The 15,034-nt window shown below is 40.1% G+C and overlaps 1 protein-coding gene across 2 annotated transcripts in view; it reads left to right on the forward strand.

Moving 5' to 3' along the window:
• The window catches only part of PLBD1 (phospholipase B domain containing 1), a 35,491-nt gene that overhangs the window by 7,693 nt on the left and 12,764 nt on the right, over positions 1–15,034 (forward strand). For both annotated transcript variants that reach the window (XM_083698684.1, XM_083698685.1), the window contains exons 2-6: positions 2,367–2,586; positions 4,121–4,204; positions 4,772–4,910; positions 10,554–10,709; positions 12,211–12,355. In XM_083698684.1, coding sequence (XP_083554810.1) covers positions 2,367–2,586; positions 4,121–4,204; positions 4,772–4,910; positions 10,554–10,709; positions 12,211–12,355 — 744 coding nt within the window. The remainder of the gene's footprint in view (positions 1–2,366; positions 2,587–4,120; positions 4,205–4,771; positions 4,911–10,553; positions 10,710–12,210; positions 12,356–15,034) is intronic.

Here is a 15,034-nt window from a genome sequence, read left to right on the forward strand (position 1 = left end):
TGCCTTGATAGGAACCTTTTGGTGAATAGGAGGCGCTGCTGGTCTCCCCCCACCCCTAGGGAAGAAATGAAGGGGGCTGCCCTCTGGGATCTTTCGGGTTCTGCACCTGCCCAGCATGATTCAGAGCACTCGTCCCACCCCACAATGGTCTTTGATTCTCACTTCAACCACCAGGCAAATTTGATTTGTTTCCTTCCTACCACCACTTGTTCCAAGTCTAGTTCGTCGCTAACCCGCCCCCCCTTCATGACATAGATATTCACTCCCCTCTTGTTCCTGATACAAATCTTTATTCCCCACTAGTTACTAAATTAGCTCTTCACTCACCCCTACTTCCCTGGCGTAGAGGACCCTGCCATTTTGGCGTTCACCTCAGGTGCAAAAATGTATTGGGCCAGCCCTGGTATCAATTCAAATAAGTTTATCACTTTGGTTTGCATCAGATTGTATCCTGCAGCATAGCAGCTAAAGTCTGGTTATATTCCTAGTTAAATGGGACAGATCTGGTTAACACTACAATTCATTATTAGAAATAGCTGTTGAAGGTTAGCAAAGGCCTTCTGTGGGCGTCCGTGAACAAGCAAGGCTCATATGGAACTTATTTCCAAGTATAGTTGTTTGTTTGCGTGTGTTTATGTATGGGTTTTTAAATAGTAGCATATTTCAAAATGTTTAAGATAAAAGCTCTCAAGTGGTTTTGTCACATAAAATGTGCTTCCTGGTGTGTGAAGGTATTAAACTGAAATGCTGTAACAAAGAGCATATTAATAAGAAAATTAGGTACAAGAATACTGTGGAGATTGGAAAATGCAGATGTTGAGAACAGAGAAAGTAAGTTACCTTATTTCAATCAGATAGGAACATTTTCATAGTGGTAAAAGAAACTAGCTTTTTATTTGCTATGTCAAAGTGTTCAGGCAAAATGGTTTCTGGTAGCTATCAGTGTGACAGATTAGGCCTACCTTGAAGCAGCATAAAATTACACAATCATCCAGAAATAGTTCAAAGAGAATAATTCAAAATCTGAATTTGTGTGTAGAGAGTAAGTGCATGGTGCCTATACATCCTCTGGTCTTAACATTTATTGTTCGACATTTTTATGTGAGTGTTTATCTCTGATTGGCACAAAAACATCTTTTTCATTTCCTTTTGAAGTCTCCAAGGCTGAGCCATGGATGATGCCTTTTGGTGGAAATACTTCGAAATCTGAGCTTTAACATCCTTTAAAGTGGTTTTGTTTTTGTAAAGATCATATATTTTCTACATTTTTGTGCTACAAATAGGCCAGAGACTTTAGGAGAGCATTTTTTTGGGGGGGGGGAATGCAATTGGAAGTGAGAGGTATGAAAGTCCAATTTAGTGATTGAAAATCTTGTTGCAATTCTTAGGATTGAAGCCACTGTTCCTTTTGGGTTGTTTTTTTTTTAGGGGAGCTAATTATTCTTAATGGTGATATATTTTGGTCCTGGAAAATAATGTTCTCTAGCTCTAATAAACTAATGGAATTATCATAAGCCTGTCAGAAGAACCATTTATAATAATATGGTTTTTATTATTGACAATCTGTTTTATGTACCCAACCAGACGCACAACGGTTCTTAATGCACTAATTTGACTAGGAAGGAACTCTCCCCCACTCACAGTTACTAATAGTCCCATGGGTGATATCCAGCAAAATCATACCCAGACTATTGAAATAAATGGATTTGAGTAACTGAAGTTAATTTATTTAAGTGGCTCAACTCTGACTGTAGGGCTTGCTGATTGGAAGGTCGGCGGTTCGAATCCACACGATGGGGTGAGCTCCCATTGCTCAGTCCCAGCTCTGGTGGGAAGGTAAACGGCATTTCCGTGCACTGCTCTGGTTTTGCCAGAAGCGGCTTAGTCATGCTGGCCACATGACCCGGAAAAACTGTCTGCGGACAAACGTCGGCTCCCTTGGCCAGTAAAGCAAGATGAGTGCCGCAACCCAGAATCATTCGTGACTGGACTTAACTGTCAGGGGTCCTTTACCTTTACTTTTCCCTCACTCTGAGTGTAACTTAGAAACCACCCATGGAAGAACAGAAACATTGCCACCTGACCCCACTCCCACTCACTCCACCTCGTTCCCGCTTTTCTTCCTAAAGTAACACTAATGTCTCAACAAATGAAACTGATCTGTAGAAAATGTAACTTGATAAAAGAGTCATTGCACATACTTTAGTAAACCAATAAATCTTTAATAAAAACATATTGTTGTTTTTAAAAGGAACCACCCGTTGATCTATATTTTCCTATTGAAATGAGTTATCCAGTACTTTTTGTGACTGCCATTTGCAGTATGGTATTCTATTTTTCCAATTTTCTCTTTGAATTATTTACAGATACTCACTATGCCACCGTATATTGGCAGAAAACTGAGAAGACCTTCCAGGTTAAGGATGTATTGGATAAGAATGGTGATGCTTATGGCTATTATAATGACACTGTACAGTCTACAGGATGGGGGGTTCTTGAGATCAAAGCGGGCTATGGTAACCAGCCCATAAGCAACGAAGACCTTATGTACGCTGCAGGTTACTTAGAGGGCTATCTCACTGCTTCGTAAGTACCTCTGAAAACTAAATGGAGTCATCTGGTGGGGGCATTACAAGTATACATGTTAGAAGAGAAGAAGAGCCAACTGAGCTCATTGTATATTTATTGTTACCGATCTATATTCCTTTTAATCATAAAACGTGTATTCAGTGAACAAACATGGAACCACGTAAAGCAATGTACATTTGAATCATCTGTAATACACAAATAATAAATAGCTGAGTCACACATCAGGGAACACGAATAGTAAGTTTTAGTAAATGTGTAAAATTTAATATTGAAGATGCTTGCTTAACAGTAGCTGGAAGGGAATTCTAGGTATATGGGGGATGTAATTGTTCATTAAGAGAGAGCTACATTGTACTATAATAGGTTCAGGTTCCTGAAATCTGTCTGTGATCAGCTATAAGTAAAATACACATTATCCACAATTTATTTCTGAATGTGGTTTATGGCATCATAAGTATTATTAAACATGGCTGGACAAAGCGTCTTAATGTTCACATGGCCTCAAAGTAATGAGTGGAGTGGATGGGACGGAAATGATCTGTATTGCCATGGTGTGACTTCAGAGGCCTCCAAACTTATTAGATGAAATGTGGTATCTTATTCAAAACTTGGGATAAACTGGATATTTGGTTAGTGTTCTGGGCCCATCTTGCCAAAGCCAATTTGGGACTTCATATCAATATTCATTACTGTCAGCATTCATTATGAATGTATCACAACGCATGACGTATGACTTGAGATACATGCTGGACATTTGGCCAAGAAGCAGATGGTCTATTGTTTTTTTTTAAAAAAATGCATTTTCATAGTTTGAGCTATAATTTGTGGGATGAGGAATGCCTTTTGAGCTGGGCTGTTCTAGCTCTGCTGGGTTTCATCAGCGGATTGGGACAAGTTCCAACGAGCTGGGTGTTGCATGGCTAATGGTACTTTTTTTTTCTGGAGCGCTTCCAGGTGTGCTATAATGCTATACTGAGTGGTGTGTCATTATGCTCTACTGGATGTGTGGGAAGTGGGGATAACATGCCAACCTAGATATTATGCTTGTTTCTTCAGAAGTATGAACCAGTGAGAGAGGTTATAGTTGCCTCACCCTCCTACTATGCCAATATCTTTGTTTGCCCATCTCTTCTTCTAGAAGTTGTTGGCCAAAGCTAAAGTCCTGCTTGCTACAAGAAGTGGGTAGGTGGTGGTGCAAGGACCGTGGACTAGCTGAGCAAGGGGTCAGGAGGCATGGAATGTTCCAGACCTTTGCAAATTTAGCAAAACTTTTTTTTTAAAAAAAGCAATAAAATAAAATTAACAGCCATCACTTCACAATGTGAATTCAGTAACCATCATCACATACTCCTTGGGTTAAACATGTAAGTTAATATAAGTTCTCCAAATGTCCATATAGGTATCCACACAAAACTGAGGTCTATAGGAAAATAAGTCCAAATGTAGCCAGGGCCATGAGGTCCAAGACCATTGTCTAATGGACAGTGGGTATTTGTATTTATAACATTTCCCTCCTCTTTTTTCTCCCCAGACACATGTGTGACCATCTTGCAAACCTATATACACAGCTGATTAAGAATGTCCTCATTGAGAGAAAAGTTAAAGATTTTATGCGGTATGTTATAAAAATAAAATGCTCTTTTCACAAATAGGAACAAAAGTTGCCTAGAAGTTCCAGTCACCCTGGTGATATCTTCTTGTTTTTGCTGAACAAGTTGATTCAGGAAAATATTGTGCCACAATAAATTTCTTAAGTCTTTAAGGTTGCGCAACATTAATGGATTTTTGTTTGAAATAGACAATCCTCTAGAAGCATCCTGGGAGATGTTGCAAGAGTTGACAGTGTATGGTGTCTATAGAGATGCAAGTGAACGCCCTGCACCACCCTGGTTCTTGGGCAAGTAAATTTCCCTGAGAGTATATAATATACAAACTGTTCCCATATAAAATTATAAGTGAAACAAGTTGAAAGGTGACCTGATTTAGTTATCTCTGAGCAAAATAACATTTATTAACACAACCTGAGTTTTGTCAGCAGGCTACATTGTTTGTTTACTTAATAAAAGTGTGATCTGAGCTAAGCATGTTTACTCAGGAGCAAGTGCCGATGGATCCCAGTTGGACTTAAGGCTATCTGGCTTGTGAAAAAACGCACTCTAAAGTCACATTTTCCTCTCTACAGGAAACAAGATAAGTGGACCAGACAACAAATTAAAAAAAACAAGAATGACCCCTTCTGGAGACATGCCGGGTACATCATTGCCCAGTTGGATGGGCTGTACATGGGAACAGTGGAGTGGGCTAAGCGACAGCAAAAAACAGTAAGACTCAAAAAACAGTAAGGCTTATCACTTGAAGGGGAAAGAGAGTTTAGACCACACACAAAAACTGAAAGGGTGTTTTTACTGCTTTCTTCTTTACATCAAAGAATCCATTTAGATTGCAGCTATCAAATTGGTGCACAGTATCAGAGTTTAATATTAATTCCAGTAACTCTTGTTTGCAACTCTAGGCTTTTAGGAAACTTGGGTGGGGTGATGAAGGTCTGTCTGCACATGCTCTACCACACACACAGAATGGGAAGTGACACTGCATGCAGCTGCTGTCATTGTAGCCATAATTGTTGTGTGGGCCGGCAGCCCTCTGGGATATCAATGAGGCGGCAGCACTGAGAATTAGCAAGTTGAGAACTGACTGGAGACAAATAGCTTTCACCTTTATTGCCAAGCTCAGCCATTTTATTTCACACTGGGAGAGTAGAGACACGAATAACTAACTGACCTTTCCGTCTTTGTCTAAGCACTGCAAGGAAACATGGAGCCCAGGGTTTATGAAGGCAGGATCAGCAGCATTTAAAATAAATAGCACTTATCCCCTGATGGTTTTGCTTCCAGCTTTCTCTGAAAGTAAGCTACAGAAACAAAGAAGAAATGAAAAAGGTTGAGAATTGTTTCACAACCAGATCTGTGATCCTATTAAGCACCTTGGAAGTAAAAATACAGTTGAAATACATTGACCTTGCTTCTGGATAAAATACATTTTGAACATGTGTGTATTATACTAGAAGTTAACACAAATATGTTGTATTGGCCTGAATATAAGCCTCCCCCCCCCCCAAATTCTGACTGAAAAGTTAAAGTGCTGCTTAAATTCGTGAGCTTACGAAAATGGGCTTTTACGACATCACTGCTGAAACAGACATACCGTAAAATGGAATGGGTGTGAGTGCCTAAACGGGTGTGAGTGTTCTAAATGATTTCTCACAAATGGTGAGATTGCAGCTGTGTATAAGGGAGGACTCATTTTGGGGATAAGAGCTGTGGTGCAAAAATGAACAGTCCCCAAATATTCTCAAAACTTAGGAGTGTTGATCCATTATTGTTTATCTGTCTCTGTGTGCACACATGTAATACCAAATGTATTAATTAGCATGACTACCACCCTGTGCATGGTGTCCTGGGAGTAAGCTGCATTGAACTCTGGTGCTTAATTCTGAATGCATAGGTTCACTTTGTAAAACGCACTGATCTCTAACAAAAGAACTTTAACCTGCTGAAAGGCAACAGTTGGCTTTTAATTAGACATGCAAACCATCTTGCAAAGAAGTGTTCCCTTTGAAAATTCTAGCATGAAGTAGGGATACCATCAGAGTATAAGAAAAACATATCCCACCTCTGCAGGATTTTTGTCCTCATTCTCTGACTTTGGTCACATCCAGATGAAGTGCATGTTTCACAAAATTTGCATGGAGGTAATTTTGATGTCAAGCATAGTATTTTACAAGAAACTACAGGATAGAACTGCATCATGGGTAACATTATGTGTACACAGATTAAAAAACTGTGAGTGCACAGGAGCCAGAGTACACTATACAATAATGTATACACAGGACTCATCCCATTCTCTCCCTCATTTAGTCACTTGGAAAATTAACTTAACCCTTTGTGGACCAAAATTAGGAGCAGTTTTTTTTATGATACCAGCTGTAGCAATATTTGGCCAGTGCCACACGCTGTTGTGCACAACCTCCCCCCCCCCCAGTTTTTGTGTGTGTTGCATTGATCGAGTCAGTAGTAGTGATGTACATGTCTTTTCTGTGCCTTACTTGTCAATATGGTACTTAAAAGCACTACAGTTCTTAAAGTGGGTCATTCATTCTCCCTCTTCAGCATCTGAGGCACAGCAATCTGAAGAGATGAAATTATACACAGCACAGAGCAAAATGGGACCCAGGAAGAAAGAATAAAATCAAATCTGTTACAACAGCTGGTCTGTCTTTGCATATTCTGGATGACTATGATAGAAGTAGTATATAAACTGTCTTCTACCTGTTCTGAGCTCCAACAGAAGCATCTGGCAGAATTCCATGAGCTGCTTTTGAATCCATTCTCTTTGCCTTCTCACAAAATAAGCTCTGGGCAATAATCACCTATATTTGTTTTTCAAGGATCCATATGCCTATATAAACAAAAGTCTATTCCATCTGTCTCTTTGTTAGGTCAGTTGTTACTGCAGCATCCCATGCTTGCCAGATCCAATAACTCTTTAACTTCTGACATGCAAAACACTCCTTAGTCAAGCAACTTGGTTGGTTAGAGCAGGTGCTGATAACGCCAAAGTTGCAGATTCAGTCCCCGTATGGGACAGCTGCATATTCCTGCATTGCAGACTTCCGGGTTGGCGCCATCGCCGAATGGTGGACTCCCTCCGAGCTCCGGAGGGAGCCTGCTCGGCAGGGGCTGGGTCCTACCGCGCCGGCGACGTGGGGACCCTCAAAAACCATGGGCGCTGAAACCCATGGACATGGTGACTCGGCTGGCACCTTTTGCGCTCCCCCCCGGCCCGCGAAGGAGCCTTTTTAAAGGCTACGGAACGGGTGACGGGGGGTGGTGGTGCTTTGAGTCCTCCGCTTCCCCTGCCGAGCGAAGCCGCATGCCATTCGACAGAGAGCGCTGACTTCTTCTATTGAAAATCTGGACCTAAAAGAATAACCCGTGAGTAATTGGAACCTGGACTAAAAAGGGGGATAAATTTTTTAAAAAAATTCGGAGCGAGCGGGGGAGGCGCAAAAAGGAAGTCAGCCCCCCCCTGTTGTAGAGGAGTTAAAGCAAAGGATTTGACATCTAAGATCGAGTGCAACCCTATTTTTACAAAGATATTAATTTCGCGACGGAAAACTATAAGACTGAGCTGGAGGAGAAAAGTGGAATTGATTTAAAAGTAACCCCCCCCCCCCGGAACCCTGGGAGCGTTTTGCGAGAGCGCCGGGAGAAGACAAAGAGAGGTTTTGACAGCTGTCAAAGAGCTGTCAAAGCAGAAGAACAAAATGAGAACTTTGTTACAAGGACTTTGCCGGTTACATTTGTTATAAATTGGATACAAATTGTTTAAAAACAAGGAATAACAAGTTATTTGGACTGATTGGGGTGACCTGGAAGGGAACTGAGTTATTGCAACCCACCTAGAGGAGCCGAGGGATATTACAAGTTGTTGACATGGAATTTGAATAGAACTTTCTATCTCCTGGGAAACTGCAGAAATGGAACACTATTTTGACTACAGAGGCTGACATACTAAAGAAGACAATAGACTTATCTATTGAAAAATGGAAGGGACTTGGCATTATGTTTCGTTCCTGAATAACAGAGCCTCTGCAGCTGAATTTGAAGCTTTTGAAATTAGAACATTTGTGCAGGAAAACAGGAAAGGAAAGAAAAAAAAGAAAAGAAAAGGAGAGAGATCAACAAGAACAACAAGAATAACAAGAATAACAAGAATTGGATAAAGTTGGAAGAGGGAACATTTGGGACATCCAGATTTGAAAGGTTTAAAGAAATAAAATTGGAGTTTTTACTCCTAATGTATAAAAATCTGGATGGAAAAAATGGGCCTTTTTGAGACAGACTCCTTCCAAGATTGGACATTCGAAATTAAAGATGACTGGTAAAGGACTATGGCTTAAATAAATTGTGGGAGCTCCAGGAAGACATCAGATGTTGATAAATTTTGGGAACGCAACCGGGAAAAGGGGGAGGGAAATTTGGAATCCAAAGGGTGTTAAACTACATTTTATTTCATTATATTTTAATTTGTAATGTATGTTAAAGGGGGGAACGCGTGGAAGGGAACAGGTCGATTTTAGGAGATGGGAAAATATTTTTAAATTGGGTCAATGACAATAAGTTCAAAATCTGGGATAAGAAATTGCTGAATCTATAAGTAAGAATTGGAATACAAGAGGGGGAGGGGAGGGGAAGTCCTGGAAAGATGTTATGGAAAACAAGATTTTAAATTTGGATGTTTTGTTTTTTTATTTTGTTGTAATTGGAAACTCTTAATAAATATTATTTTTTTAAAAAAAAACATATTCCTGCATTGCATGGGGTTGGACTAGATGTTCCTCAGAGTCCCACCCTACTTCACAGTTCTATTATTCTGTCTGTTTAAATACCTCACATAACTTTGAGCACCACCTTTCCAATGCACTGTCAAGCATCCTTTGCTCTGTCATTAGTCTAGATCTTAGGACCAGAGCATAACTCTTTGCTGAAGGAATTTCTTTATAGTCACATTTCCCAAAGAAATGAGGGGTTTAAATATTGAATATATTTAGAGAACTATGTATACATAACATACAGTTGCTTTCCTTAATTTCAGAATTTCAGTGTTTAAAGTCTCTGTCTTAAACCACTTCTTGCAAATATCTTGGCAAATGGTATATTTTGGTACTAGCTGCATCAAACTCTTATATTCAAACTCCACATAATTCTCTACCCTTCTTAATCTGAAAGAAGGCTAGGAAAACAATCTTATTCCCTGCTATATTCTGAAGAAGCCTACTGAGAGGATAATTTTTTTGAAAAACTTTATTGCTACACAGTAATTTTGATTAGGAAACCAACTTCTACCATGTCATGATAATTCTGCAAGAATTATTAGCAAAGAGTTTGGATTTCCTGTTTCTCAAGGCAAAACTAATTCTAAACATGATATTGAGAAGAAACATACTGACTTGCTGTACATTCTCTTCTGTTCTAGCTGTTTCATAATATTACATGCTCAGCTTGTATTATTCCACAGCACTAGGAAATCTGCTGTTTTCATAGCTACCAGCTACAGTTTCTTCTGCTGACATTGTTTCCTTGAGCTCCTAATCCCCAGCCCATCAACCATGCTGAAGGAGGGAGGCTTGCCCTGGCTCCGTCATTCACTAGTTGTGCATTTTTTAGAGGGAAGAACCACCTTCCCTCTGTCTCTTCCACCAGTCCTACCTAGTAACAGGAAGAACTGCAGAGGGAAGTTTTGTCCTACCACATCTTTCTGCATAGGAACAAAGGAAACTGCCTTGTGGCAAGTCAAACAATTGGTTCTTCTAGCTTAGTATTGTCAATACTTGACTCTCTGAGGTGCCAGGCAGGAGTCCTTCTTGGCCCAACTTCGAGATGCCAGGGATAAAATCTGGGACTCCTTGCATGTAAAGCATGTGCGCTACCCTCTCAGCTACATTCTCAGTATAAAGAGAATGGGATGCAAAATTGCTATTAATGGACAGTCACCTCTTCTGAGGGAACCAGAACCATGTTCACCATCTACATGGCAGCCATATTGTTAATCGAGTTCCTCAACGAACCCCTTTTCAAAATTGGCATTGCAGTGGCTGATTTTCAGCTCTTGAGGCCAACATTGGTGATGTTGCATATCCTTTTGCAGAAAAATGCCAGTTTCACATCTGATCTTTTCAAGAAATTTCAGGCCTGTACTATATCCAGGCCTGGTAATTTGTTAACTTTTTATTTGTGCACTAGTACTAAAACTTCATTACTTGTCACTTGACTTGGTTCTTCAGACCCCCTCCTTGGAAGAAAAAGTCATTCAGGCATGGACAGCTATTACTGTGTTGGGTACCACTGTCATGGCAAACTTGAGTCTAAAATTACAAATATCTCATCTCTCTTTACTTCCAGCCTCTCACTCCCTTCCAAGTCTATTTCCTGAATGCAGTTGGAGATCTGCTTGACCTCATTCCTGCCTTATTCTCAGGTTCAGCAATGACTAATTTAATGACAGGAGACTCTACACAGTACCTATGGGATATGGGCCATTGCTCTGCTCTGATTAAGGTGAGACCAACAACATTCCTGTTTCTACCTTTAGGCCTAAAAGAAAAGATGTAACCAACTGCACACCAAAATTGAATTTATACTTTGTACCCCATTTTTCTAAGCCTTATGCATACATAGCATTGATAATTTAATCTCATACTGTTGGTTTTACTATACTTTTTTAAAATAAAAATAATAATTGTCATTGTCTGTTCTCTCTAAAATAGCCCCACTTTATTCTGGGAGAAAATTTCAGAAGTGTCCCAGTCAAAAATGTAATCAAGATACTGGATATTCAATAGTTTGAAAGAAAAGTCAAGTCCTAAGAATTGCCTGTCTCAATCAGACCAATGTTTGCATAAAATGCATATTTTACTAAAACTGATGTTCACAGAAATGGCAAATACCAAACTAAAATATATTATTGGAGAGAGAATTTTGGATTTATAAATTATTCATATACACCTTGGAAATATACAACAGGTATTCTGATATGGAATCTAAGCAGATGTGCAACATAAGAATTCAAATATAAGTAAATGGAAGGGTTAAGATGCGCCCTACTGACTGTGTTTTGACAGGCACTTGAAAAGGTTGAACAAAAATGTTACAAGGAATATCCGATTCAGGGATATGGGTGCTATTTCCTTTTAAAAGAATAAAAATAATTGGATGAATTGCTAGCAGTGCATTGCCGGATTGCAGCTTGTTAGTAGGACTCTGGATCATCAGTCTTCAACTTTTTCCAACCCAAGACTCACCTTTAATCTAAGATGATAAATGGGTGAGGAACGGTTGAAGGAGCTGGGCATTTTTAGCCTGGAAAAGAGGAGACTGAGAGGAGATATGATAGCCATCTTTCAATATCTCAAGGGCTGCCACGAGCTTGTTTTCACCTGCTCTGGAGGGTAGAACCCAAACCAAAGGATTCAAGTTACAAGAAAGGAGATTCCAACTAAACATCAAGAAGAGCTTTATGACCTTAAGAGCTATTTGACAGTGGAATGGACTCCTATGAGAGGTGGTGGACTCTCCTTCCTTGGAGGTTTTTAAGCAGAGGTTAGATGGCCATCTGCCATCTAGTTGAGATTCCTGCATAGCAGGGGGTTGGATTAGATGACCCTTAGGCTCCCTTCCAACTCTACAGTTCTAAGATTCTGTGATTCTATAATGGTGGGTCCTAGGTTGAAAAATGTCAAAGACTACTGATCTGTCTGGAGTTCTGCTAACAAGTTATTTACCCAATATATCTCAGAACTTGTGTCTTAAATGTTTTAACCATGCTGGTTGTGCTGCTGCTGCTGCTGCTGCTGTGATGCATCTGTTCTTGAGTCTACTAGCCAAAGACCAACAAGGTAGATCATTCCTCTGTCCCTCTCTCTCGCTTCATGCTTCTGAAGAAGTGGGCTTGAATCCACAGAAGCTCATGCCACAATAAATTAGTCTGTCTTTAAGGTGCCACAAGACCCTGTCATTTTGACTGCATGAGACTAACATGGCTACTACTTCTCTTGGCTAGGTCCTCCCTGGATATGAAAATATATTATTTGCTCATTCTAGCTGGTTCACATATGCAGCCACTTTGAGAATCTATAAGCACTGGGACTTTAGAGTTGATGATCCACAAACGAGCTCAGGCCGTGCTTCATTCAGCAGTTACCCAGGTAACTTAGATGTGTGAATGGAACTCTGTGCGAATTTGTTACGTTTGAATGCAGGAGTCTTGCCTGTATGCTGTAGAATCTCATAGAGTTTGCTGCCCTGTAGGAACTTGAATTCAAAGGCAGATAGGGTAACAAAGGCTTTATAATCCAAATAAACCTGCAGATTAATACGTAGCAAAGCTTGCTGACTGGTTAGACAAATTGGATATGGATTTGGGCTGGTAAGGAGGTTCTGCCTCTTCAGCGAACTAAATCCAAAACTTTATTGCTTAGCCAAAGGTCATCACTCATAAAAAAGCACAATAAAAATGGGAAGACCATTCAAAATTTGATTAATACAAACTAATAGCATGACCACCAGCTGACATAATCTCCCTCACCCTCACTGAACAAGTACCATTGAGTTTGCCCTAAGGAGACTCACATCCCTGTGTGTGTAATCTTGGCACCAGCCCAGTGATACTGGATATCACAAGCCTGCTTTTCAAGTCTGCCACACAAGCTTCAACCACAAACCATTACAAACCACCCAGGTGCCTAGTAGTGTTTTCGTAGTGTTGCACCTACTGAGAACATTGCATCCTCCAGTCAAAATATTTCAAGATGCCTCTAGCTGGCCTTGAATTAATTCCAGTTAGTGTGTGTAGGAAAAGGTAGATGGAATAACTTTCCTTCTTAAAGCTGTGCCCCAAACTTTAAACAGCATGTTTTTAACTGGCTTTTTTACCTGCTGTTGTCTTTTTGGTGCCAGGCAGATACTTTATTTTTAATTTTTAACTGCAGTTGTAATCCTGTCAATTGCTTTATGCTGCTTTTATAATTTTGTAGCTTTTAGTTTATGTTTTTATATATATATTTGTACTGTAATCTTTTTATAAACCACCCTGGGAATATGGTTGAAAGGCAGTATAAAAGGTAGTATTAATAAACAAATACCTTGCATCCTATGTTTGTGCAAGCAGAAGGCAGCTTGAAAAGTCAGTCACTCCTTCCCTGCCTCCAAGGGTGGTTGGGAAGCCTCTTGAACAGTGTGGGCAACAGTGTGCTAGGGACCTGCAGAGCACAGCGTGGGGAACCGCTGGTACAAAATTCCTCTGCTTGGTTAGCAATCACATGCAAAACAGCACCTCTCCAAACTTTGTGGGGGGGAAACTTTGTGAGTGCAAGATTTTGCATGTGCTGAGTATAAGGGTTTGATTGTTAAGTGTGCCTGCTTTTAACAACAGTGCAATATTGTACATGCATGATTGTGTGCAAGAGATGAAGAAACATGGGTATAGGACGAGAGATGATAAGAAAAGGAACAGGTGCAGAGAGGTGGCATGTGTATGGCATGGGATCCATGTGTGAATGTGCCACTGGTCTTATTATTTTATTTGTTTATTGCATCTATACCCGTCCTTCCCTTCCAAGGAGCTCGAGGTGGCATACATGGTTCTCCCCTCCTCAATTAATCTCCACAACAGCCCTGTGAGGTAGGTTAGGCTGAGAGGCAATGATGAGCCCAAGGTTGCCCAGTGAGTTTCATGGCTGAGTGGGAATTCAAATCCTGGTTTCCCAGGTCGTGGTCTGACACTCTAACCATTACACAACACTTGGCACTTGTAGAAGATTTCTGTTCACTTGCTGTGGTGAGAATGGATGAATGCTGGTGTATACATTTATATGCACAAAATGTAAAACAACTTGCCTGGAAATACTTTGTGCAGTGCTTGTAGTAGTCATGCTTTTATTTTATTTTTTATCGCAATAGGGACTGTATTTTATTATATTATATTTCATGTTTGTATCATTTCCAGCAGTCACTCCTGTTTCTGATCATGTCTGGCCCTTTGGGGGAACTGCTTGAAACACTAACATCACCTCTCATTAATAAGGCTGTGGTGAATGAGGCTGCAAGGCCCTAGTGTTCTCTACAAGGTTTGCTGAGTAGCTACATGGCTTGGATCCAGAAGATGCAATCAGAAACACTTTTGTTTGCATTGATAGAATTATGGGGCTCATTCAAGGATCCTTGAGAGTGAGCGATAGGGAGACTGGCTTACAGATGAAGTAGATAAACCGTGTCAAGAGGCAATTTCAATTACATCAAATTCTCATAAGCCCATGCAAATAGAGAAACACAATGCTGACTAGGCAGAACTTCAGAGAGCCGCCGGTGCTTGTAGTTTTCATTTTCAAGTACTTTTCCTTAGGGATGCTGATTTCCCCCTGCTATTTTCCAGGGCACATACCTGTTACAGAATCACAACCTACAAAATTAGCTCTAAGGGCTGTGTACATGTCTCTGTGTGATACCTTTTAGAAACCTATGTGGAACCAGTGAATGTGAACACCTAGGAAATTGTCATGTCAGCTGTTTTGCCATCCATAGTTTTTAGATGTCTCTGTAAGAGAGTTATAAGCTCATGTCACATAAGCAGCCCATTGTGAAGCTCAAAATGGAACTGAATTGTGACTTTGATGTTGTTCATTTAACTTAAAGCATTCATTTCATCTTTCTTTAATACTGTGTTTTATAAAATATTATTCGGTCCTCCATGGACTACAGAGGTTTCATCCAATGTCAGGAGATTCTCTGGTAAATGGCTGGGTGGTTGTGGTGTAAGTCAGTTTGGTCAATTTTATTTTATATAGCCAAAGGCCTTTACAATGGACAGCAGAGAATAAAAGGAAAAC

The sequence above is a fragment of the Podarcis gaigeae genome, assembly GCF_964106915.1.
Source record: "Podarcis gaigeae genome assembly, chromosome: 10".
In the NCBI taxonomy this organism is placed as follows: domain Eukaryota; kingdom Metazoa; phylum Chordata; class Lepidosauria; order Squamata; family Lacertidae; genus Podarcis; species Podarcis gaigeae.